This window comes from Xenopus tropicalis, chromosome 6, assembly GCF_000004195.4.
Source record: "Xenopus tropicalis strain Nigerian chromosome 6, UCB_Xtro_10.0, whole genome shotgun sequence".
NCBI classification, from domain to species: Eukaryota; Metazoa; Chordata; class Amphibia; order Anura; family Pipidae; genus Xenopus; species Xenopus tropicalis.
Genome location: NC_030682.2, coordinates 14919192 through 14943355, shown reverse-complemented (window position 1 = coordinate 14943355; position 24164 = coordinate 14919192). Strand labels below are relative to the sequence as shown.

The following is a 24164-nucleotide window of genomic DNA, read 5'->3' as shown; positions in this document are numbered from 1 at the left end:
ACATGATGTACTTAATAATAATACACAAAAGCCAGGAATCACCTGTAAAATATATACTCACAAAGTACTTTCCAAGTCATCAGGTATAACCAATGTTTAGCATGGCTCATTAAAACCTATGTAATAAAGGAAACAATGTACCCCAAATTTAACAGTATAAGGACATTAAAAGTTACAGAGGATTTCCATGACCACATAAAGGCTGAAGGCCACACATCTGCCAGCCAAAATCTACCAGCTTTTCTTTACAGAGCATCCCTCTTGGGTTTTATGGTGCTAATTTGATGGAAATTGGTCACATGACAGACCTGTGGTTCAAAAATGACTTTAAATATTTCTATATATATATATATAGCAGATTTAGGAGTTGGGCGTACTCTCACAACAAGATTTAAGATGCCCATACGCATGTAAGTATTGTCCTATACAGTTCCTACAGTAGATTTTCATTAAGAATATAATCATATGTAAAGGTCGTACAGTTGTTCAGATTGATCAGACACGTACAGATATCATTGTGTATGGAGCTTTTATGTAGTTAAATAGATTCTAGGTAAGCTATTAATTTCAAAATGCCCTAATATTACTCTGTACAGCCCTCAGGATAACATACCTTTCTCCCTACATGAAGATTTATTTTGTTTCTCTATTACAAACAGCTGAACTGCAGCTCTTTTACTGACTTCCTTGACTAACATGAAGTTCCACCCATTTTGCTTTGTGAGCCCTCCTTCTCTCTCTGACTATGATGACATCAAAGAGGTGCCTACTGGGCATGCCCACTGCCTCCACTTCAAATCAATCAGGCATGCACAGTAGGCACCTCTTTGAGATTATCATAGTCAGAGAGGGGAGGAGGGCTCAGAAAGCAAAAGAAGGCAGAGCTTCACGCTAGTCAAGGAATTCAGTAAAAAAAACTGCTGTTCAGCTGCTTGTAACATGCAGATGTATTTTGTTTCTCTATTACAAACAGCTGAACTGCAGCTCTTTTACTGACTTCCTTGACTAACACGAAGTTCCACCCATTTTGCTTTGTGAGCCCTCCTTCTCTCTCTGACTATGAAGATATCAAATAGGTACCTACTGGACATGACATGCCCACTGCCTCCAATTCAGATTAATCAGGCATGCACAGTAGGCACCTCTTTGAGATTATCATAGTCAGAGAGGGAAGGAGGGCTCAGAATGCAAGAGGGGGAGGAGCTACATGCTAGACAAGGAAGTCAGTAAAAGAACTTCTGTTCAGCTGCTTGTAGCAGGATACAAAATAAATGCAAGATTTACTTATTCTTTAATTTCGTTTGAAAAAGGATAATAGTCCATCAATTTAACCCCTCCACATGACCCCCAGTGCATAAATATATATTATACTTCCGCCACTGACTATCATCTCATTGTACTTAACCCTGTTGTCTGTACTAATGAACAGAAAGAAGTAAATAACCAGTTAATGTACATGCTGGATCTCCAGCATACACTCTAAAAGCTTTCTCTGATGCTAACTAGCTAATCTAAAGGCATTGCATGAATTCTAAACATTTATATGGGCAATTTAGACCCACAGTGATTGTTCTTGTGGACAACGTGCTAATGCTATTCACTTTTGCTGCCAAAAAAATATATATCATACACACATTAGTAAATGGTTTATTCTCTAAAAAAAGTGACCAATGTAAGTTTAAACATGGCTCTCTTGAAGGAGAACATCTGAATTCTTACTGCTTACTGGTTTAAAAACTGCAGGTCTGGCACACCCCCCCTAGCTCTAGATCAGTGGCTGGGGGAGGAGTTCAGCCTGAAGGACAGTTATGGAAAGATTTGGGGTGAATGCTTGTTTGCTCTCCTATATACACCTGAAAATCCAGCTTGAAGGTCAATTAGGGTGAGATTTGTGCTGCCCTAGATATTCTATGGAACATGGCTGAATAATGATGCACCAATATCTGTAACTTTCTGTAAAATTGTTATGAGCCCCCTAACCAAATGTTGGACCCCCAAGGGGAGCCTAAGGCAAGAAAGTCCAAGAACCACCGCCTTAAAGGAGAAGGAAAGGTAAAAACTAAGGAAGCTTTATCAGAAAGGTCTATGTAAGAGAGTTCTCTATCAAACGAAACACAGGATTTCTTTTCATTTTTTGTGTAAACATGTTCTTCAGTGTCTGACTTTATTCTCTCAGAAAAATCCTTCAGGGCAGGGGCCAGAGTCTGTGCAGCTCTCTCCTCTCTCCCCCACCCTTCTCCTGCTTCCCCTCCAATCAGAATTCACTTCCCCTCCCATCTCTGTGTAATCTGAGCTACCAGCTGCTAGAGCTACAGCACGGAAGCTACTGAGACCAAGCTAAAATGGCAGCTGCTATCTTAAACAAACAGAGGGACCTTCTAGGGCTGTTTACTCAGGTGTGGTAGAGCTTTCTGCAGAATAGGTGGCACTAATGTGGCAAATTTATTGGCAGTCAAATGCCAAATTGCCTTTCCTTCTAAAGGCAACAGGACAAGGGTTTTTATGGTGGGTTCACATTCTTGGACATTTGATAAGTTGCCAAATCCATTATGAATCCTAATTTTGATTCGTTTAGGGCATGTACAGTTAGAATCTCCACTCTATAAGTGTCGAGCAGAGATTATCTTCCTTCAGAATGTAGGTGTATGTTGGGCTATGTATCATGGAAGACTCATCTCACTCAGTCTTATGAAACATTCCCGCCATTAACAAAGAATGACTCCCATGAACGAGTCCCATGAATATGAAGTAATGTTCAATAAGGACCCTGGTCGTTCTGAAAGGCAAACAGTGGCGGAGCGCTTTAGGAAATTGCCATCCTTCCGCAAGTGTATCTCCCAATCTTGGCACTGGCACTCAATCATTCGCTAAGATGAATCCTAACTCGCAGACAGAGAGCAGCCATTATTATGAGAGGATGATGTATGGCGATAATTATTTGAGGTACCAGTACAGTAATTTACATAGAAACCAGCAGAAAGACGTAGCCGTGTGAAGTAATGGAATTCCTCGCTGAAATACGGCGGAGTTATCATAATCACTAGGAAAGATCCAAGTTAATGTTGGAGAAAAAATGTTGTATTAGATTAAATAGCAATCACTTGCACGGTGTGCACATCCAGATGGAATTACCGGGGTGGGGGGGGGGGACAAGATACGGCTGGGGACAGCTATAGATCAAGGTGCCTTTATGGCATAGGCATTTTCAATCAATAAACTGCTGACAGGTGCTATGTAAGAAAAAATAAACTAATAAATCAGAATATTAAAAATGCTTAGAGTGTGAGTGATTTACTGGGTGAAAACCTCCCACATCCGTCAGCCGGCTCTATGGTTTGCATGATCTGTAATCAAATAATAATGTCTTTATTCTTATTTATTCTTATAAGGATCCGTAGTGGAAATCCCTAGAGGCAGAAAGACTTTATATGAGAGAGTACTGGCTAAACTCAGGGGAATATTCTCTATTGGCTAGTACTAAATACCAGGAGAGTTTCTGGGAAGGCAAAGGGCTGACATAAGGATATAGTGGCAAGGCTCGGGCCGGGGTTCCGTCTTAAATTTCATGAAATGTCATCTGCTTATTGCACTGGCCGAGTTACTGTTCCTGAGTGGCGTAGCTTCCTATAATTTCCTTGCAGATTTCCTTCACTTGTTTCCAGAATAAGGTAAGTTTCGGGCAAGTTAACCATAGGTATGTATGTATGTATAACTGTATTTATAAAGTGCCACAAGGGTACGCAGCGCTGTACAGTCTTACAGAATACAAAATTACACACAGGGAGGACAAGTGTTATAATAAATACAATAAATATATATATAAATACAAAGGGAGTAAGTGCCATGTGGTATGAGACACAGTAGGAAAGAGGTCCCTGCCCCGTAGAGCTTACAATCTAAGTGTAAGTGTTCTAAAGTCCCTGTAGATTGGTTGCATCTCCAGCATATGTCATTTGGCATTAATCCCATTGTATAGAGCACTACTGGCGTTCTGTACCACCTTGATATTAGTTTATAGGAGGATTCCTGGAATCTACTGCTCACTGAGCACTTAGCAATGGTCTTAAAGATTTGTTCCCAGTCTTCTTCCGTTAGGGTTATATTTAGGTCTCTTTCCCACGCCTTAGTATATGTGGGGAGAGCTTTGTATTTTTCCACTATTAAAATTTTATATAGGGCTGCTAGACTATGTCTGATCGGGAAAGGCAAGGCATTTAGTGTTTCAAATTTTGTCAATTCCCTGGCTTTTGTTTCGCTAAGTGTGTTTGCTCTTAGCCATGCCAGTAGCCATGTCTGTATCTCCACTGGTCGGTTTGTGACCATATTATCTTATTCTGATAAATAGGGGGGCTCTTTACCGGTTGTCGTTTTTATTAAGTGGGCTAGTCTGAGGTTTTGCATTCCGAAAGCTGTCCCATAGCCCTTATCAAGTATTCCTGAAGTGAACTCCATATTGCTAGCCATGGGCATTAATGGTGAGGGTTACGGGGCTAATTTATATTTATTTCTGACCTCAGACCATATTTTTATACATGTTTATATGAGTATGTTACCTTGCATTGAGGTTGTTATGGTTGGTTTTTGCATCCAAGGCAGAGATTGCAGGAACTTTCCTGACCATTCATTTTCAATCTTTCTCCATTGCAATAATGCATATATTGCATATATTCCATGGAGTAGAAATACAATCTGTTGGGTCTCCTTACCTTAGTTTTAAAAGAGAAGGAAAGTCATTTTGGCATTTTACTGCCAATAGATTTGCCACATTAGTGCCACCTAGAACGCTATATTTATTCAGCAGAAAGCTTTACCATTCCTGAGTAAAGAGTCCTAGAATCTCCCTCTGTTTGTTTAAGGTTGCAGCTGCCATTTTAGCTTGGTCTCCATAGCTTCCTGTTGCAGCTTTAGCTGCAAGTAGCTCAGATCACACATGCAGGGCCCACCCTAACCCCCCCCCCACAGGGGCCCCTGTCCGACGTCCTCCCCTGAACGCGCGTATGTGAAACACGTCTGGGGAGGACATTGGAGGCCAGAGGAAGCAGCAATAGGGTCGGGTCTGGGCCACTGGGGCCCACCGGGTATTTTCCCGGTGTCCCGGTGTCCCAGTCCGGCCCTGCACACATTCCTAAGGCAGGGGAGAGTAAGTTCTTGTGAATTCGTATGGATGGAGGGTGCAGGAGGGGGGAGTGAGTTCTTGTGCATTGTTATGGGAGGGGGGAGCAGGAGAAGGGGGGAGGAGAGGGAGATAGGAGACAACTGAGCAGACTCTTGCCCCAAACCTCATGGAGCCCTAAAGGAGAGGAAATCTGATACCGAAGAACATGTTTACAAAAAAGGAGACAAGAAATCCTGTGTTTCTTTTGATAGAGGACTCTTATGGCTTATGGCTGTATTTACATAGACCTTTCTGATAAAGCTTACTTAGTTTTTACCTTTCCTTCTCCTTTCAATTCACACCATAACGTATCAAAATAATTAGCTCAAATCCAAAATGCAGGCGGTTTGGGAAACAAAATGACTACACGAGCGGAGCGAGACATTTCTACTCCATTATTTCCAGCAACGCAGAAACAAGTCTCCCAAAAGGAACTCTCTCCATTTAGAGTCAATGCTATTAAACTATAAACAAGACTCATTTTCCCCATCAGGATCTGCATTTCATTGATCTGAGTGCTGGAAAAATGAACTCTGATTATTCTAAGCCGGCATTTTTCTGTAGCCTATTTTTCCACATCTAATTACAAAAAAAAAGGGTAATATTTTCTACTACTCCCTTGTACTTAAATTCCTGATATAATTGTATTAAAGCGAAATGAAAGGATGCAATCTTCCAGAATATTTATTCATAGCGGCTATTAAAACGTAACATAATGTAATATTTAATTTGTCGGGGTTTTTTTTTCTCTTACACTTCATCATAATGAACTTTTCAGTGAAAGGCATTAAATATCATTAAATGAACCATATAATGAACATCAGTTCTTAATAAGGAATTTAATCAGAAACCTTGTAGATATTAAAAAGTTCCTGCGTTGCTGGGATACCGGCTCCAACTTCAGAAACTTCATTGCGTCTGATTGGCAACATGCCTTATATCTTTAAGTAGGGGAACATGGTGAAAATTAATATTTAATATTCATTATATCCATTTTTATATGCTGAAATCCAGCTGCAAAACAGTTCTTCTCTTTCTGCATCTTTTGAAATCCTGGCAGGGGAGGAGGGACTAAAACACTGAAAATTGTAACAACTTCTCCACAACTTACAGCCAGCATGCAGGAACTACATAACCCACAATGCATTGCACTGGGATGTTCCTTTCCTTATTAACATCACATGTGCTGGAAATTGTGGGTATGCGAGGATGTTTGGGTGTAGTTGTTCTTCTCTTTCTGCATAATTTGTAATCCTGGCAGGGGAGGAGGGACTAAAACACTGATGTTACAAATTGTAACAACTTCTCCACAGCTTACACACAGCATGCAGGAACTACATAACCCACAATGCATTGCACTGGGATGTTCCTTTCCTTATTGACATCACGTGTGCTGGGAATTGTGGGTATGCGAGAATGTTTGGGTGTAGTTGTTCTTTTCTTTCTGCATAATTTGTAATCCTGGCAGGGGAGGAGGGACTAAAACACTGATGTTACAAATTGTAACAACTCCTCCACAGCTTACAGACAGCATGCAGGAACTACATAACCCACAATGCATTGCACTGGGATGTTCCTTTCCTTATTGACATCACGTGTGCAGGGGATTGTGGGATTGGGAGGATACAGGCTGAAGGCAGGCTGAGGACAGGCGACTACTGTTACATTTTATTTGAGTCACAAAGCAGATCAGCAGAGGAACAAGGGGCGGGGCTTAGGGAACTGTTCCAAACTATATTATTAGATTAAAATTCATGTAAAGGCTGCATATTTTTTTAATTGTATATTGCAAAGTTGCTTGAAACTATGTTTACTTTTTGAAAAGCTTAAGCTGTGTTTGGGTCGAGTTGCCAAAACAAGTAATTTTTCACTATCCCCCTCTCGGCAATCTGTCTCTCTACCTGCAGGAGCAAGAGTCAGATGATTAACACTCCAGATTCAATTAGATGAGAAAGACTTATCTCCGTATTCAGTTTCAGATTGATCCATAGAGCCAGATGCAATTCACTGAGAAAAACTTATCTCACTGTTTATCACATGGCAACTCTATTATAGTCTATGGGGAAAAAAAACTGGAATGGAATAAGGAAAAAAGTTTTTTCTCTTTGAATTGAATCTTGCCCATAAGTTTTTGCTTGGTAAACCATACAATAAAGTTTTCTCATTGATTTGAAGGTGGCCCATCACACATTAGAGCCAAATGTCTTTTAAAATAACTGACTCTGACACAACGCTGCATGTAGAGAGACAGAATTCAGAGAGGGAAACAGCAAAGAGCAACTTTTTTAATTCAAATTTTTAATGGATTCTATTTAGACAAGTTTCTTATTTCCATGACATGAACCTTAAATATAATTTACGTTTTTCTTTACTTTTCCTTATTCAATTTACAGTTTAAAAAAAAAATCAAATCTCAAGTAGGATTTGCAGTCAGAAACGAAAGGATGTCCTACTGGTGTCACATGGTAATGTATTAAAATGTTGGGTATAAAGATGGCATAATGGGCATAGCATAGACCTACTGGATGAAGATTTAGGACTCGCGGTTACAAATATACCACTCCATACAAGTCGCCAAAATGGTGAGCTTCCAGTTCTGGATTCGGTGCCTGCAGAAATTGCACATATACAGATGTACCCTGCTTTATTAGTGCAACTAGTACACACGGCACCAGAAAAAATGAGTGTGGTTCCAGATGTATCAATTAACCTTTCATAGAAGAGATTTCTCTTTGTTTCCAGTTCTAGACAAGAAAATCCCATTTACATGGGTTTATCCTATAGGCCAGTGTTTTTCAACCTTTTTTGGGCAAAGGCACACTTGTTTCATGAAAAAAATCACGAGGCACACCACCATTAGAAAATGTTAAAAAATTTAACTCTGTGCCCAGCAGCAGTGCCCCCCTAGTACACTGGTGCCCAGCAGCAGTGCCCCCCTAGTACATTGGTGCCCAGCAGCAGTGCCCCCCTAGTACACTGGTGCCCAGCAGCAGTGCCCCCCTAGTACATTGGTGCCCAGCAGCAGTGCCCCCAAGTCAGTGTGCCCCGTGGCCCCCCCTAATACATTGGTGCCCAGCAGCATTTTACTCTTCGGCGGCTTCAGCAGCATCTTCCCCTCACGCGTGCCGCCTCTGCACTTCTGCCTACACGCGACCGCACACAGGCCCTTTTATAACGTTGCGCCCCGTGCGTACTGACGTCACCTGACACACGGGGCGCAACCAATGACAGGGCCCGGATTTTTTTTTTAAAGTAAAAATTGCGGCCCTGCCTACGGCACACCAGGCAACATCTCGCGGCACACTAACAGCGGTTGAAAAACGCTGCTATAGGCTACAGCTCACCCACTGGGTTTTGAAAGCAAAAGCCGGGATAATAGCTGATCAGATTCCCAACTACAGACCGGTTTTGCCTTTTTTTGGGACTCATCAGTGTAGTGCAGGGTTTTCTGATCAGCTTAGGTAGAGCCAGGAGTGGGGATTCAAAAACAAATCATTGGGGTTGACGAGACCGCCTCATACAGATACAAATAAACAAAAGGAATTCTGGGAATGAATTCCAAAGAGCTCCAAGAAAATCCCATTTACATGGGTTTATCCTATAGGCTAAAGCTCCACACTCATGGCTCTACCTAAGGTGATCAGAAAGGACTTCAACTGTTGAATAAATGAAGTGGAACAATCTGTGAATATACAGGTATGGGATCCCTTATCCGGAAACCCATTATCCAGAAAGCTCCGAATTACGGAAAGCCCGTCTCCCATGGACTCCATTTTAATAAAATGATATAGAATTTTAAAACTGATTTCCCTTTTCTCTGTAATAATAAAACAGTGCCTGTACTTGATCCCAACTAAGATATAATTACCCCTTATTGGGGCAGAACAGCCCTATTGGGTTTATTTAATGGTTAAATTATTCCCTTTTCTCTGTAATAATAAAACAGGACCTGTACTTGATCCCAACTAAGATATAATTACCCCTTATTGGGGCAGAACAGCCCTATTGGGTTTATTTAATGGTTAAATGATTCCCTTTTCTCTGTAATAATAAAACAGTACCTGTACTTGATCCCAACTAAGATATAATTACCCCTTATTGGGGGCAGAACAGCCCTATTGGGTTTATTTAATGGTTAGATGATTCCCTTTTCTCTGTAATAATAAAACAGTACCTGTACTTGATCCCAACTAAGATATAATTACCCCTTAATGGGGGCAGAACAGCCCTATTGGGTTTATTTAATGGTTAAATGATTCCCTTTTCTCTGTAATAATAAAACAGTACCTGTACTTGATCCCAACTAAGATATAATTACCCCTTATTGGGGCAGAACAGCCCTATTGGGTTTATTTAATGGTTAAATGATTCCCTTTTCTCTGTAATAATAAAACAGTACCTGTACTTGATCCCAACTAAGATATAATTACCCCTTATTGGGGGCAGAACAATCCTATTGGGTTTATTTAATGGTTAAATGATTCCCTTTTCTCTGTAATAATAAAACAGTGCCTGTACTTGATCCCAACTAAGATATAAATAATCCTTATTGGATGCAAAACAATCCTATGGGGTTTAATTCATGTTTTATTGATTTTTTAGTAGACTTAAGGTATGGAGATCCAAATTACGTAAAGATCCCTTATCCGGAATACCCTTGGTCCCGAGCATTCTGGATAATGGGTCCTATACCTGTATCTATAATATTTCTGTATTTGCCTTTAACTCGTAGGTAACACTCAGCACAAAACAAAGTCCTTAATGCAAAAGAAATATTCCTAAGCAGAGAAGCCCAGACAGAGAAAAGTGCGGAGATTATTATGAACTCGATCTTTTATCCACTCTCCTGGCCGTAAATCAAAAGTATATGTCTTACTGGTAAAAACAACAAGAGGATATAAAGGATATTTATAAGCCGGAGTGGTTATGGGCTTTCAGTAGGTCTTGGTCCCCTCCAGCTCCCTCTCTGCTGATATATTACAGTAACAAATCGTCCAACCAATGGCGTCTTGATTGCAACTGGCTCCAATACTTCATCAGCGGGACAGAAATGTAATGCCCTCCGGTAATGCATCACTGTACCAACTGACACGGCAAAAAAAGAAAAAAAAAACAGGACAACGTAAACAGTAGATATAGGGAAATAATTTGGCGCAATCATTTGTAGATGGTTTATTGCGAGATAAGCCACAGAGCGATTGCCCATCTATGACTCTAATTCAGCACTCAAACTTCTGCCGCGTCTCTAAAATGGCCAAAATATTACTATTAACATAACTATTAGTTAGTATTGCAATGCAGAAAGCAGAGACTGGGCAACCTGCAGCCCTCCGGTTAAACTACAATTCCCAGCATTCTACTGACTACTACGCTATTATGGCTGGGAATATGCTAAGCCACATACCTGTGCAATGGCTCAAGAGTAGTGCATTCAGTGTGCAGGTATGTACAGGTTACATGATGAAAGATTGTAGGAGACGTGTAGACATGACGGTGGTACCTTCAATACAGATCTACATGCTAGGTCCAGATCCAGTTTACAATTTGTCAGATGACAGCTAAAACTATTTTAGAAAATGCAGAAATGTTGCCTTGGTGGTCATAGTGCCCCTACCCTTCCATTCCACGAGGACCTCCAGCCAAGGCTGTTTTAATAAATGGGCAATAGGGGCATTTGCCCAGTCTCCACCAGGATAGGGGGGCCACTAGCACACCATTCATCTGGTCAAGTATCCTACAGAGATGGCAGACAACTGGAAGAGCTCTATGGTATGGTCCTTTGAATTTCTTTGCGTTTAGTTCTTGTGGCATTTTGTCCTTTTTCTGCTTCTAGAGCTGTTAGTCCAGGGCGGCACACCCGGGGATCATGTCTACCTCAGTAAGTATGGACCATTTGGGCATTTGGGGCCCACCAATTTTGTCAAGGGCCCACTGGTACCTTAAAGCGGCCCTGCCTCCAGCTGTTTTCCCTGGCTATCCAACCACTATTCTATAGCTATGCCCACGGTGACATCGTTCCTTCCCAGTCACCAATGGCAGAACCCTCTGATTAGCTGCTAAAATTGGCTGGCGCATGTGGGCACCCCTGAGGGCATCTGGGAAGGGAAGAGGACCTAAGAGGAGCCTGGTCTTGGTGGGTCTAAAGCCTATACTGCTTAGGAGAGCATAGAGGGTACTATCCCCGTGGAGCTTGGACAGAAGGAAAGGCCTGGAGCTCCAGCTTCACAGAGAGACCGACCCACTACCAACCAAGGTGTAGAGCACCCAGAAGGTCACCAAAGCAGCTGTGCTAAAATTACCAATGAATTCCCATCATGCTAATCACCGTGAGCATCCTTGAGAGTAGGCAACCATTGGGAGGATATTGGTAAACAATGAAGACCAATTGAAAAGTTGCTTAAAATTGGCCATTCTATAATGTTCTGAAAGTTAACTTAATGGTGAAACGCCCCTTTAAGAGTTCTTGTGGGACTTTGTGCTAGGAACTGGTCAGGCAGAGGCTTCCATGTTCCCAGGTTTGTTCTACTGTGTTAAATTCCCAACTTAAACCCTCCCCAACCAGACTTCTCCCCTCTATTTATAGACCCACGCCCATCCTGGCCCACCAATGAGGGCATGTTCCTATAAATCCAGAAGCACAACTTGGCAGTCTAAGGTCATGGGTGGGGAGAGCAGGGAGAAGAGCTCAACCCCAACCCGCGACCTACAAATGATACACCAAGGTCGGGCCGAACATGCGCAAAATAACCATTTGCCAAAAAATATGCGCTGCCCAAACATTATAAATGACCCCCAGTGTGTCTCAGTACTTCTGTATATGAAAGATCGGACCAAAAGTTCTCCGTTCACTTCACCTGTAGGACCCAACTCTAAGGCTTTCTGCCTGCAATGAATCTCACAAGAAAGGCACCTAAGGAATAAATCTCCGAGTTTCATTTCGGTAAAGTTTTATCAGCGTCGGATAATTGTACAATTCTGTCTGGTTGCTTTGATGGACAAATGAGTTATGGAGATAACAAACGGCGGAGGGAGTGAGTTATGGCGCGGGGAGTGCTCTCGTACCATCCTCATAATTCATCTCAAATTTTTCCTATTAAAATTAAATTGCTTATTATAATAAGAGCCCCATAAATTTCTATTGTGGAAGATAAATCGGAATGATCATTGTATCCATCGGCAAAACGTGTTCTAGGTCTGCAATTGGGTCAAAGATTGGTAAAACATAATAAGTTAAACGATTATCCTGTACTGTAAACTTAGGGGGCTGTTCCTGCGGAATTGTGCTTAGTACAGGGGAATCCCTATGTGCCATAGTTTTATGGTATCTCTCTGTACAGGCTATGAGCAAACTTAGGGGGCTGTTCCTGCTGAATTGTGCTTAGTACAGGGGAATCCCTATGTGCCGTAGTTTTATGGTATCTCTCTGTACAGGCTATGAGCAAACTTAGGGGGCTGTTCCTGCTGAATTGTGCTTAGTACAGGGGAATCCCTATGCTGCCTTAGTTTATGGTATCTCTCTGTACAGGCTATGAGCAAACTTAGGGGGCTGTTCCTGCTGAATTGTGCTTAGTACAGGGGAATCCCTATGCTGCCATAGTTTTATGGTATCTCTCTGTACAGACTATGGGCAAACTTAGGGGGCTGTTCCTGCTGAATTGGGCTTAGTACAGGGGAATCCCTGTGCTGCCATATGCCATAGTTTTATGGTATCTCTCTGTACAGGCTATGAGCAAACTTAGGGGGCTGTTCCTGCTGAATTGTGCTTAGTACAGGGGAATCCCTATGTGCCATAGTTTATGGTATCTCTCTGTACAGGCTATAAGCAAACTTAGGGGGCTGTTCCTGCTGAATTGTGCTTAGTACAGGGGAATCCCTATGCTGCCATAGTTTTATGGTATCTCTCTGTACAGGCTATGAGTAAACTTAGGGGGCTGTTCCTGCTGAATTGTGCTTAGTACAGGGGAATCCCTATGTGCCATAGTTTTATGGTATCTCTCTGTACAGGCTATGAGCAAACTTAGGGGGCTGTTCCTGCTGAATTGTGCTTAGTACAGGGGAAACTTTTGCTATGCGGAATCACTTTGTACTTGTATTAAGGGGGTGTCCCTGCTAATAATTTGTATTTAGAATTCTACTAACAACCATTAATACCAATAAGACCAGACCATGTCCCCTAGCTTACTAGACTTGCCCAGTCTATATAACTTTTTAGATCCTAGATAATACAATAGGAGGTCTGTAGGCACTGAGGAGGAAGGTTATGGTCAGTCATCCTGAGATAATGGCAGTTTTCTATATCTGCACTCACTGAGGGGTTCTGTGCCCATATAAAGGCACAAGGCTGCAGGCTGAGTTATACAGGGAACTCTGAGTATCACTCATGTATTATAAGGGATAATGTACCCCCTACTGTAAATGATAAGGATATTAGCAGTCACTGAGGGGTTCTGTGCCCATATAAAGGCACAAGGCTGCAGGCTGAGTTATACAGGGAACTCTGAGTGTCACTCATGTATTATAAGGGATAATGTACCCCCTACTGTAAATGATAAGGATATTAGCAGTCACTGAGGGGTTCTGTGCCCATATAAAGGCACAAGGCTGCAGGCTGAGTTATACAGGGAACTCTGAGTATCACTCATGTATTATAAGGGATACTGTACCCCCTACTGTAAATGATAAGGATATTAGCAGTCACTGAGGGGTTCTGTGCCCATATAAAGGCACAAGGCTGCAGGCTGAGTTATACAGGGAACTCTGAGTATCACTCATGTATTATAAGGGATAATGTACCCCCTACTGTAAATGATAAGGATATTAGCAGTCACTGAGGGGTTCTGTGCCCATATAAAGGCACAAGGCTACAGGCTGAGTTATACAGGGAACTCTGAGTATCACTCATGTATTATAAGGGATAATGTACCCCCTACTGTAAATGATAAGGATATTAGCAGTCACTGAGGGGTTCTGTGCCCATATAAAGGCACAAGGCTGCAGACTGAGTTATACAGGGAACTCTGAGTATCACTCATGTATTATAAGGGATAATGTACCCCCTACTGTAAATGATAAGGATATTAGAAGTACATTTACTGAAAGTCAATACATACATTACAGAAAGTTTGTGAAATATGATACTGAGAGTTGATACTGCCACTTTAAATTCCCTTCATTTTATAATGATACTGACTGAATTATATTTTATAATTTATAAGTCATTACTTCTAAACTAGCAAATGACTGGCAATAACCGCTGATGGGACAAAAGCTCCATCACAATTATCATTTCATTGAGTCTTATTATAATTTGCTAATCCAGCATGTATATATCCGTCCATTATTTGCTCAGGCTTATTTATCAGATTCCTGATCTATATTCGCTGAATCGTGCCTGTATCCGCCTCCGATGGCATTTAGCGCCAACGTCAGCAGCGAGTTAATCTGAATGCTCCGTGCTGCTCTCAGTCATATCGCCAGGAATCTGCAATCTGATTATTAGGGATTCAAGGTTTCCCACGTGCTCGGAATTTCAGCAAAAGTCAAACTCAAAGAGAATCATCAAAGGGTTCACCTTTGAGTTAACTTTTAGTATGATGTAGAGAAAAATATTCTGAGATAATTTGCAATTGGTCTTGGCGTTTTATCAGTGATTTGGTTGCTGGGGTCTAAAGAGGGTAGAGTAGGACGGAGCGTGTAAAGAGGCTGAAGAGGGACAGAGGGGGCAAAGAGGCTGGAGTGGGACAGAGAGCGTGAAGAGGCTGGAGTGGGATGGAGCAGGTGAAGAGGCTGGAGTGGGACAGAGAGGGTGAAGAGGCTGGAGTGGGATGGAGCAGGTGAAGAGGCTGGAGTGGGATGGAGCAGATGAAGAGGCTGGAGTGGGATGGAGCAGGTGAAGAGGCTGGAGTGGGATGGAGCAGGTGAAGAGGCTGGAGTGGGATGGAGCAGATGAAGAGGCTGGAGTGGGATGGAGCAGATGAAGAGGCTGGAGTGGGACAGAGAGGGTGAAGAGGCTGGAGTGGGATGGAGCAGGTGAAGAGGCTGGAGTGGGATGGAGCAGATGAAGAGGCTGGAGTGGGATGGAGCAGGTGAAGAGGCTGGAGTGGGATGGAGCAGGTGAAGAGGCTGGAGTGGGACGGAGTGGGCGAAGAGGCTGGAGTGGGACGGAGTGGGCGAAGAGGCTGGAGTGGGATGGAGCAGGTGAAGAGGCTGGAGTGGGATGGAGTGGGCGAAGAGGCTGGAGTGGGATGGAGCAGGTGAAGAGGCTGGAGTGGGATGGAGCAGGTGAAGAGGCTGGAGTGGGATGGAGTGGGCGAAGAGGCTGGAGTAGGATGGAGCAGGTGAAGAGGCTGGAGTGGGTCAGAGCGAGCGAAGAGGCTGGAGTAGGATGGAGCAGGTGAAGAGGCTGGAGTGGGATGGAGTGGGCGAAGAGGCTGGAGTAGGATGGAGCAGGTGAAGAGGCTGGAGTGGGATGGAGTGGGCGAAGAGGCTGGAGTAGGATGGAGCAGGTGAAGAGGCTGGAGTGGGTCAGAGCGGGCGAAGAGGCTGGAGTGGGATGGAGCAGGTGAAGAGGCTGGAGTGGGAAGTGAGGTCAAAAAAAGGGTTTAAATAGGGCTTGGCCAGCTCTGATTGGCTGACTGTAGGTTCCTAGCTTGAATCCTAGCTGATCCTAACACCCTATAAATAAAGCAGGATGTTCTTACTTCTATTTCTTCTACTTTCCTGTTCCCAAACTTAAGCTGGCCCGTATGTAAGAAGAAGGGGTGTCTTTATCCACTTTTGGCACCAACTCACTGGGCCAAATTTGAATCATTTGATCATTTGGTCCCAGGGTTTGGAGGTTCTTTGGGTACCCAAGTGTTTTAGGTACATTGGAGCGAGAAGCAGTGGTGGCTTGCAGGTAGATGACAGGGTCCAAAAGGGTGGGGGCCCAGCGGCATTTTTCCCGGTATCCAGACCCTGTCTGAACCCATGCCGATGGTGCTAAATAGTGAACCCTACAGATAAATATAGTTAAACGGGGACCTATGGGTTCAAGCAGTGACATCTGATGGGCTCTATACTCCTGCGATATTTGGTAGGAGTAAATAAATATCATGACCCTCAAGGTTCCAGGTAACACCTTGGACCCTACCGGTGCACTCGCAGTGCAAGTGATTATCTGAGAAGCATGTGACCCATGTAGTCAGGCGACTACCATTCTAGACAACAGAGGGGAGATTCTGCCATTAAAGTTGGAAACTGTACAGGCAGCAAATCACTGGCCACCATTACCCTTAGCCCCATTACACACAGCTGTTTATAAGCCATAAATAAGGCGAGACAACCTGCCTGGATGTTATTGAGACAACAAAGTGGTAAGATGGAGCAAGCCAAGCCATGAGGTGGTGCTTAGGTTTATACCAGGCATGTATTTACTAGAGTAACCCACTTAATGGTGTGAGTAAATGCAGACTTTATAGAGAGGAAAGTGCAGTAATAAATGGTAAGTACTGATCAAACCCCGCAGGCTGCAGATGCTCTCAGACTTTATCTCTGGCTTTTTTCCCGGTCATATAATATGCACAACTTTTATTTCAGCTTCCAATGTTCTGATTATGTAGTCTGTATATCTAAGACTTTGGGGCTGATTTACTAAGACACGAATTCGAATCCAAATTGGAAAAATTCCGATTGGAAAACAAACATTTTGCGACTTTTTCGTATTTTTTGCAATTTTTTCGGCGTCTTTACGACTTTTCGGAAATTATCGCAACTTTTTCGTTACCAATACGATTTGCGCGAAAAAACGCGAGTTTTTCGTAGCCATTCCGAAAGTTGCGCAAAATCTGGCGATTTTTTCGTAGCGTTAAAACTTGCGCGAAAAGTCGCGCCTTTTTCGTAGCGTTAAAACTTAAAAGGCGCGATGTTTCGCGCAAGTTTTAACTCTACGAAAAAATCGCGACTTTTCGCGCAAGTTTTAACGCTACGAAAAAATCGCCAGATTTTGCGCAACTTTCGGAATGGCTACGAAAAACTCGCGTTTTTTCGCAAAAATCGTATTGGTAACGAAAAAGTCGCGATAATTTCCGAAAAAAACGCAAAATACCGATCAAAAACGCAATCGGACGCATTCGGTCCGTTCGTGGGTTAGTAAATGTGCCCCTTTGTGTATGAAGTACGGGGCAGGGTGCAAAGTATAACAGACAGGTGCAAGGCACCCAGACCCATGATCCAGAATGTGCCTTTTTCATGAATGCAGTGCTGTCTGCCTTCAGCAGTGCTGTATTCATTAGGGAAAGATGGGGGTGCATAGATGTCTTCTTGGATGATATTTAGAACTACAAGCTGGAGAGGATAAATGGCTTATACTTACCAACTGCCTATGGGATTGACTACTAGAACACCACAAGCCAGCTAAGTTTGCGAAGATTTCAGCTAATTTAAAGATGGCTGCAATATCTGACTAAGGCTCAATCAGATCTCTCTTGGAGAGGCCACCAGAAGGGCCACTTATACAGGCCAATAAGCTGTCAAGTTGTTTAAGGGTCAGCAGCCAAAATCCACCTGTGTGCAGCCAGCCGTACCCTCCTCATCAGTTACAGGCAAGGCAATCTTTTCATCATTAAATAAACCCAACAGGGCTGTTCTGCCCCCAATAAGGGGTAATTATATCTTAGTTGGGATCAAGTACAGGTACTGTTTTATTATTACAGAGAAAAGGGAGTCATTTAACCATTAAATAAACCCAATAGGGCTGTTCTGCCCCAATAAGGGGTAATTATATCTTAGTTGGGATCAAGTACAGGTACTGTTTTATTATTACAGAGAAAAGGGAATCATTTAACCATTAAATAAACCCAATAGGGCTGTTCTGCCCCCAATAAGGGGTAATTATATCTTAGTTGGGATCAAGTACAGGTACTGTTTTATTGTTACAGAGAAAAGGGAATCATTTAACCATTAAATAAACCCAATAGGGCTGTTCTGCCCCCAATAAGGGGTAATTATATCTTAGTTGGGATCAAGTACAGGTACTGTTTTATTATTACAGAGAAAAGGGAATCATTTAAACATTAAATAAACCCAATAGGGCTGTTCTGCCCCCAATAAGGGGTAATTATATCTTAGTTGGGATCAAGTACAGGTACTGTTTTATTATTACAGAGAAAAGGGAATCATTTAAACATTAAATAAACCCAATAGGGCTGTTCTGCCCCCAATAAGGGGTAATTATATCTTAGTTGGGATCAAGTACTGTTTAATATTACAGACGAAAAGTAAATAATTTTTAAAAATTTTAATTATTTGTTTGAAATGGAGTCTATGGGAGATGGCCTTCCCGTAATTCCGTTGAAATATTAAATTTATTTATAAGCGACGCAATGACAGCTTTTCATTTCCAGACAGGTCTGTGCCTTCCGTTTAATTGAATGCACCAGGCGGAGGGCCTTTTGCCTCGTTGGCACACAACTGCCCAAATTGAAGGTGATGCCCCCTATTCCGCGGCACTGGAAAATGTGTTTTGTTGGTTTATAAATCATGCATGGCCATCGTGTTAGATGTTATAGGATTATGATTCGGGTCTTAACGATTGTAACTTCATCAAGAATAAAAGGAGGGATAAGGACGGAAGAAATAATTTGGAATTACAGAAATAATAATGTCTTTGTCCCTCCTATTATTCTCTCCGGCCTCTGTCTCTGTTTGGCACAGTGACTACACAGCCTTCCCCTTTATAGACAGGAAACAATAGGGCTCATCTATGTCTGGCACTTTTCCCCACAGTGAGTTGCACCTAAAACCTCTTTCATTAAGGGTATTTGTGTCAAGTGCGATCCGTATAGTTGCGCTTGGGGCAACTCATTCCTTCCTGCCTTCTGTTCCGAATAAGGCACTGTTACACCTATTGGCACAGAGGAACCAAGGAGCTTCCACCACCTCCAGACTAGACTGTAGCTACATGGTTCCCTCACTGTCAGTAGGTGCAGCCTACTTCACACACCAAATACCAGAAATTACGCGTTAAGCATTAAGGTTTCGTACGATATTATCGGTGCATGTATGGCCAGCTTAAGTCAGAGAACAATGGGGATGTGCTCCTAGGAGGGCCCATAGTAGTGACCAATGGGCTAGCCTATAGGGCATTTAGGGTAAGAAATGGAGAGAATGCCGCTGATTTACTCGTAAGGAGTACGATAAAGAAAAGCAGACACAGTCAATCCACACAATGACCATTTTTGGGCCGTTAGTAAAGGAGCCCTTATATATTTTTTACAATTCAGGAGTGCACCAGTATATGGCAATACCCTAAAATAGGCCAATACTAGCTACGCGATAAAGCTGGTGCACTTGATGGTCTTTGTTAAAGAGACAGTATTGCAAAATCAGCAGGACTCGTGTTTGAAACTTTGTCCCAATTTTTCTTTTAAAAAAAAAACCCATCAATAATTTTTGTTCTACTATAAAGCATTAATAGATCAATATTTTGTTTTCACTTGTTGAGATAATGAGCTCTGTATAACCATACCCCACCCACATTTATTTAGATAAAGAGAAGCTCATTATACAGAGCAATTTGTCTCACTTCCTTCTCCTTCTCCCAGAGTGGCAACAACAACCAGGAAGTTGGAAAGTGAAACTGCTTTCAATGAGCTCAATTCTGCTCCATTTTGGTATTTATAGGGTTGTCAGTCTTAGGAAGGAATTGTCCATGACATATAGTGCCACATTTGTTTACTCTATAACACATGGATACTCTGTACAGGCTTATCTCTTGATTATAGTTGGCCAGGTCAGCATTTACACCAGGGATCCCCAACCTTTCTTACTCGTGAGCCACAGTCAAATGTAAAAAGACTTGGAGAGCAACACAAGCCCCATAAAAGTTCATGGAGGTGCCAAATAAGGGCTAAGATTGGCTATTAGGGGCCTCTATGCACCCTATCAGCTTACAGGGGCTTTATTTGGTAGGAAATCTTGTTTTTATTCAACCAAAACTTGCCCCCAAGTCAGGAATTCAAAAATAACTCCCTGGTTTGGGGGCACTGAGAGCAACATCCAAGGGGTTGGTGAGCAACATGTTACCCCCGAGCCACTGGTTGGGGATCATGAATTACACTATGGAAAGAGGGGCCTGGATGAGTTCTTGAACAAGCAGTATCCAAGGCTATTGTGATACTAATATCTACAGTTAGTATTAGTGGTTGTATATATAGTTTATGTATGTGAGTGTATAGATTGGTAAGTATAGGTTGTGGGTGCTGGGTTTACTTGGAAGGGTTGAACTTGATGGTCTTTTTTCAACCCTATGTAACTATGACAAATGGACAGTGATTCAGGGCAACCATGGTGCCTACATTGCTTCTGGGGGACGCAGACTTCCTTCACCCCCAAAGGAAGGACTAAACGTGTCAGCTACCCACCATATGTCCATCTATTGACAAGGCCTGTTTTGCTGTAGCCACATAAGACCCCCCATCTAGCAGAGTCCATAGGACAACCAATTTTTAAAAATAGTGGCCACTAAGGACAATTCTAAAGGTCAAGGTGAGTACACAGCCTTCTAATTGGAATTCTGGGTATGATTTCCTTCAACAGTATAACCTGCCTGGGGTATTGTAACAGCATACCAGGCTTTTGCTTAAAAATCATACCAGCCATTAATATTTCCGCGGAGAAAGAGAGAAGTTTTTCATTACTCTTTAACCAAATTTCCGCAGTTAATTGCACAGAGTTGGGGGGCTCTTAAGAGATTTATTAAGAGCTTAAAAGTTTTTATAGTCGGACGTGATATCTCCATATCAGCCTATTCCCTGTATTTTTGTTCCCAGGGATAGTATTTGGCAATCACATGGCTTGTAAATTAAAAACAGCATGTCCAAATAACCCACAGCTCCGCCGAGACCCGATCTGAATTAAGGCTGAACAAAAAGCAATTAAATAAAAGTGCAACTCTATAATAGTACAATTTGCAGACACTTCAGGTGAAAGGAATTAATGAGGAAAATGAAGAAATAACGGAACGTAAAACTACACTCGCTAATTTAGTTATAGGGATTAAGGTAAATGAGAAAGAAAGGGAAGAAATTTAATTCCGCTCCTTGGAGGTTCCTCTGATGTTGCTGAGCTGGAAGGATCGGGGCGTTCATCTTTCAGCTATGTTCAGGCGTCCGATCTGCTCATTTTCATTTCTGGTCTAATAGGGAATTATCAGAATACTGTATTAAAGGGGAACTTCGGCTTCCGAAGCAAAATTTGTTTAAACAGCCCCACACAGCACAGAAACCCCTAATATCCCTATCCCTGTAATCTGTTCCTTCAAAAAGTAGGAATAAATACCATTTTATATGCTGAAATCCAGCTGCAAAACAGCTCTTCTCTTTCTGCATCATTTGAAATCCTGGCAGGGGAGGAGGGACTAAAACACTGATGTTACAAATTGTAACAACTTCTCCACAGCTTATAGGCACGTGTGCATGGAATTATGGGATCTGGAGGGTGTAGGCTGAAGGCATGTTGCAGCAAGAGCTCCAGCAATGAGAATAAGGATTTATTTTCGGGATGTACCGAATCCCAGATTCGGTTTGGGATTCAGCCGAATCCCAGGGTTTTAACAGTAAAACATTATGGTTTAACACATTTGAGTCTTAGGGGGAGATTTATTAAGACCCGAACGGGTCCGAACACGCCGAGCGGATTCGCGCCAGATTTTTTCGAGCAGCCGCTGCGAAAAGTCGTGCGCCCGCGCGAAAAATTTGGAAAGACTGCCGCTGTTTGCAATGGTTTGGTACGAAAATTACATGACTTTCGGATCGCCAATACGATTTTTTCGTGACTAATACGATTTTTTCGTAAGCATTTTCGGGATATTTGCGATCTTCAGAAATTTTCGTTTCCAATCCGAATTTTTCCCATTCGGGATTCGAACTCGGGTTTTGATAAATCTGCCCCTTAGACACTTTTTCCCCCCCCCTCCGCATGACACAGTGGATTGCGGCTTAGGTGACCCAGTCCAGCCATTTATCCCCTATTTTGTGGTATTTTTTGGGGCTACCCCTTTTCCGATAGATAAGGTTCTCTAGGGTGGATATACGTTTGACTTCTAGAACCCAATGAGAGGAGTTGGGGGGTGTGGACTGTTTCCATTTTCTTGTAATAAGTTTCTTTGCTGTGAATAGTGCTTCATTAATAAAGGTGCTTTGATACCGTGTGTATGACTCTTGTAATCCTATACCAAATAAAGATACCCGCAGTGTTCTGGGGAGTTGTATTCCCAGCAGAAAATATAATTGGATCATGCGATCTCTATACTTCAGAGATATCGATAAGGGGGATTCCAGCAACTGGTCCCATTCGTCATCATCACATCGACCTATATCTCCTTCCCATTTATTTCTAAGGGTTTCAAGGGGCTTATTATGCAGTTTAGCATGAAGTTCTTGATATAGATTGGAAATAAGGCCTCTAGTTGAGCTTTGTTGTAAACGGTCAGTTAGTGAGTATTGGGCAAGGAGGATAGTGTTTTTATTATTTTGTGATTTCAGACATTTTTGAACTTGGATATATTTCAACCATTGATGTGAGCCCTAATTTATTTTTACATGTTTGTAGCCAAAACTGTGGACAATTAGAGGCTTAAAGATCCCAGTTAAAGGTTCACCTTGGTACCAGGTTCTCCCCATCCTTTTTCCGATGCAGGCAGTTTCCCAATACCCCCCAGGGCTAGCATATAATGTATTGTCCAACAATACTCTGACTAGCGCACCCAATCTGTGTCAAACTGGAGACTCTAGGACCCACCGGAGGACCTGACCTACAGGGCCCCATCAACCACCCCTCCCCTCTGCCAACCACCCTATCTCACCCCAGCCGCTGCCAACTATCCCTCTACCCCCTGCGCCCCACGCTCATGTAATAAATCAGGGTATTTATTCTTTGTATTTAGTTATAAAGTCAAAAGCTCCTATAGTTTATCCACATAGTTACATGTCTATTTGACCCCATTTCATATCACTGCTCTAATGACTTTGCCTACAAATTATGTCACTGAGGTCGCATTCCAAACAATTTCTATTGGATTTTAATACTTCACGAAGACCTTCGGAGCCTTACCTATAAAAATCCAGCGGAAGATAAATAAGTGATAAAAATACACACAAACAAAAGCATTTGGATAATGACCACCATTTCTACTCAAAGTGCCCATAAAAAGATTGCAGATCATTAGCAGCCCAATTGAATTCCCCAGACCAGAGCATGTCCCTTTAACTGTGTGCCAAATCCATTTGTCTGTTTATGAACTTTATTAATGGTGTTTACTCACTGTTAAAGTTCTCCCTCAGGCGACTCAGAGGAAAATGAACATAGAGGTTTCAAAGGGCAAAGTCGATGTTATGATGCTCGCTATGTGGGCTTTTGTAGAAGTTTCCCACTGCCAAACTGGAGTAGACTTCATACTACAACACAGTTAAATGCATAAACTGTGTTCTCCCCAGCTGATTGCACAGCATTGTGGGATATGTTGGTCCTTAATAGTGGTTTAATAGCGGCTGGAGAACTTCAAGTTGTATTAGAAACTTTGGAGCCCCCACACAAGGATTTTACCCAAAGGCAAGCAAAAGGGCGTTACAATTATCTAAAATACACCAGTCAGATTCTAGATATTGAATAGGACTATTTAACTATTACAGTTCCAGCTTCTGTGCGATTCTTTGAGATGGCACCCCAGAACTTGTTGCACTTTTCGGGGCAGTTTGATATTTAGAAAAGTTTATAAAAATGAAAATAAAAATGGCCAATGGCTAAAACAATCAAGACTTTTCTCTAAAATAACATGTTCTCACACTAACTGCTGAGTTACCAAACTGTTCATGGGGAGTGTGGGGTTTCTAAGGGGATCAGAGGCAAATACATGTGTAGATTGTAAGCTCTTTTGGGCAGGGCTCTCTTCACCTCTTGTATCGGTTATTGATTGCTTTATATGTTACTCTGTATGTCTCCTTGTAGATTGTAAGCTCTTTTGGGCAGGGCC

At 42.3% G+C, this 24164-nt stretch overlaps 1 protein-coding gene across 1 annotated transcript in view; it reads right to left on the bottom strand.

Moving 5' to 3' along the window:
- Positions 1-12233, bottom strand: part of LOC116411537 (acidic repeat-containing protein-like) — a 65658-nt gene extending 53425 nt beyond the window's left edge. The window contains exon 1 of the mRNA XM_031903982.1: positions 12218-12233. Within this exon, the coding sequence (XP_031759842.1) occupies positions 12218-12233 (16 nt within the window). The remainder of the gene's footprint in view (positions 1-12217) is intronic.
- Positions 12234-24164: the final 11931 nt, after the last annotated feature.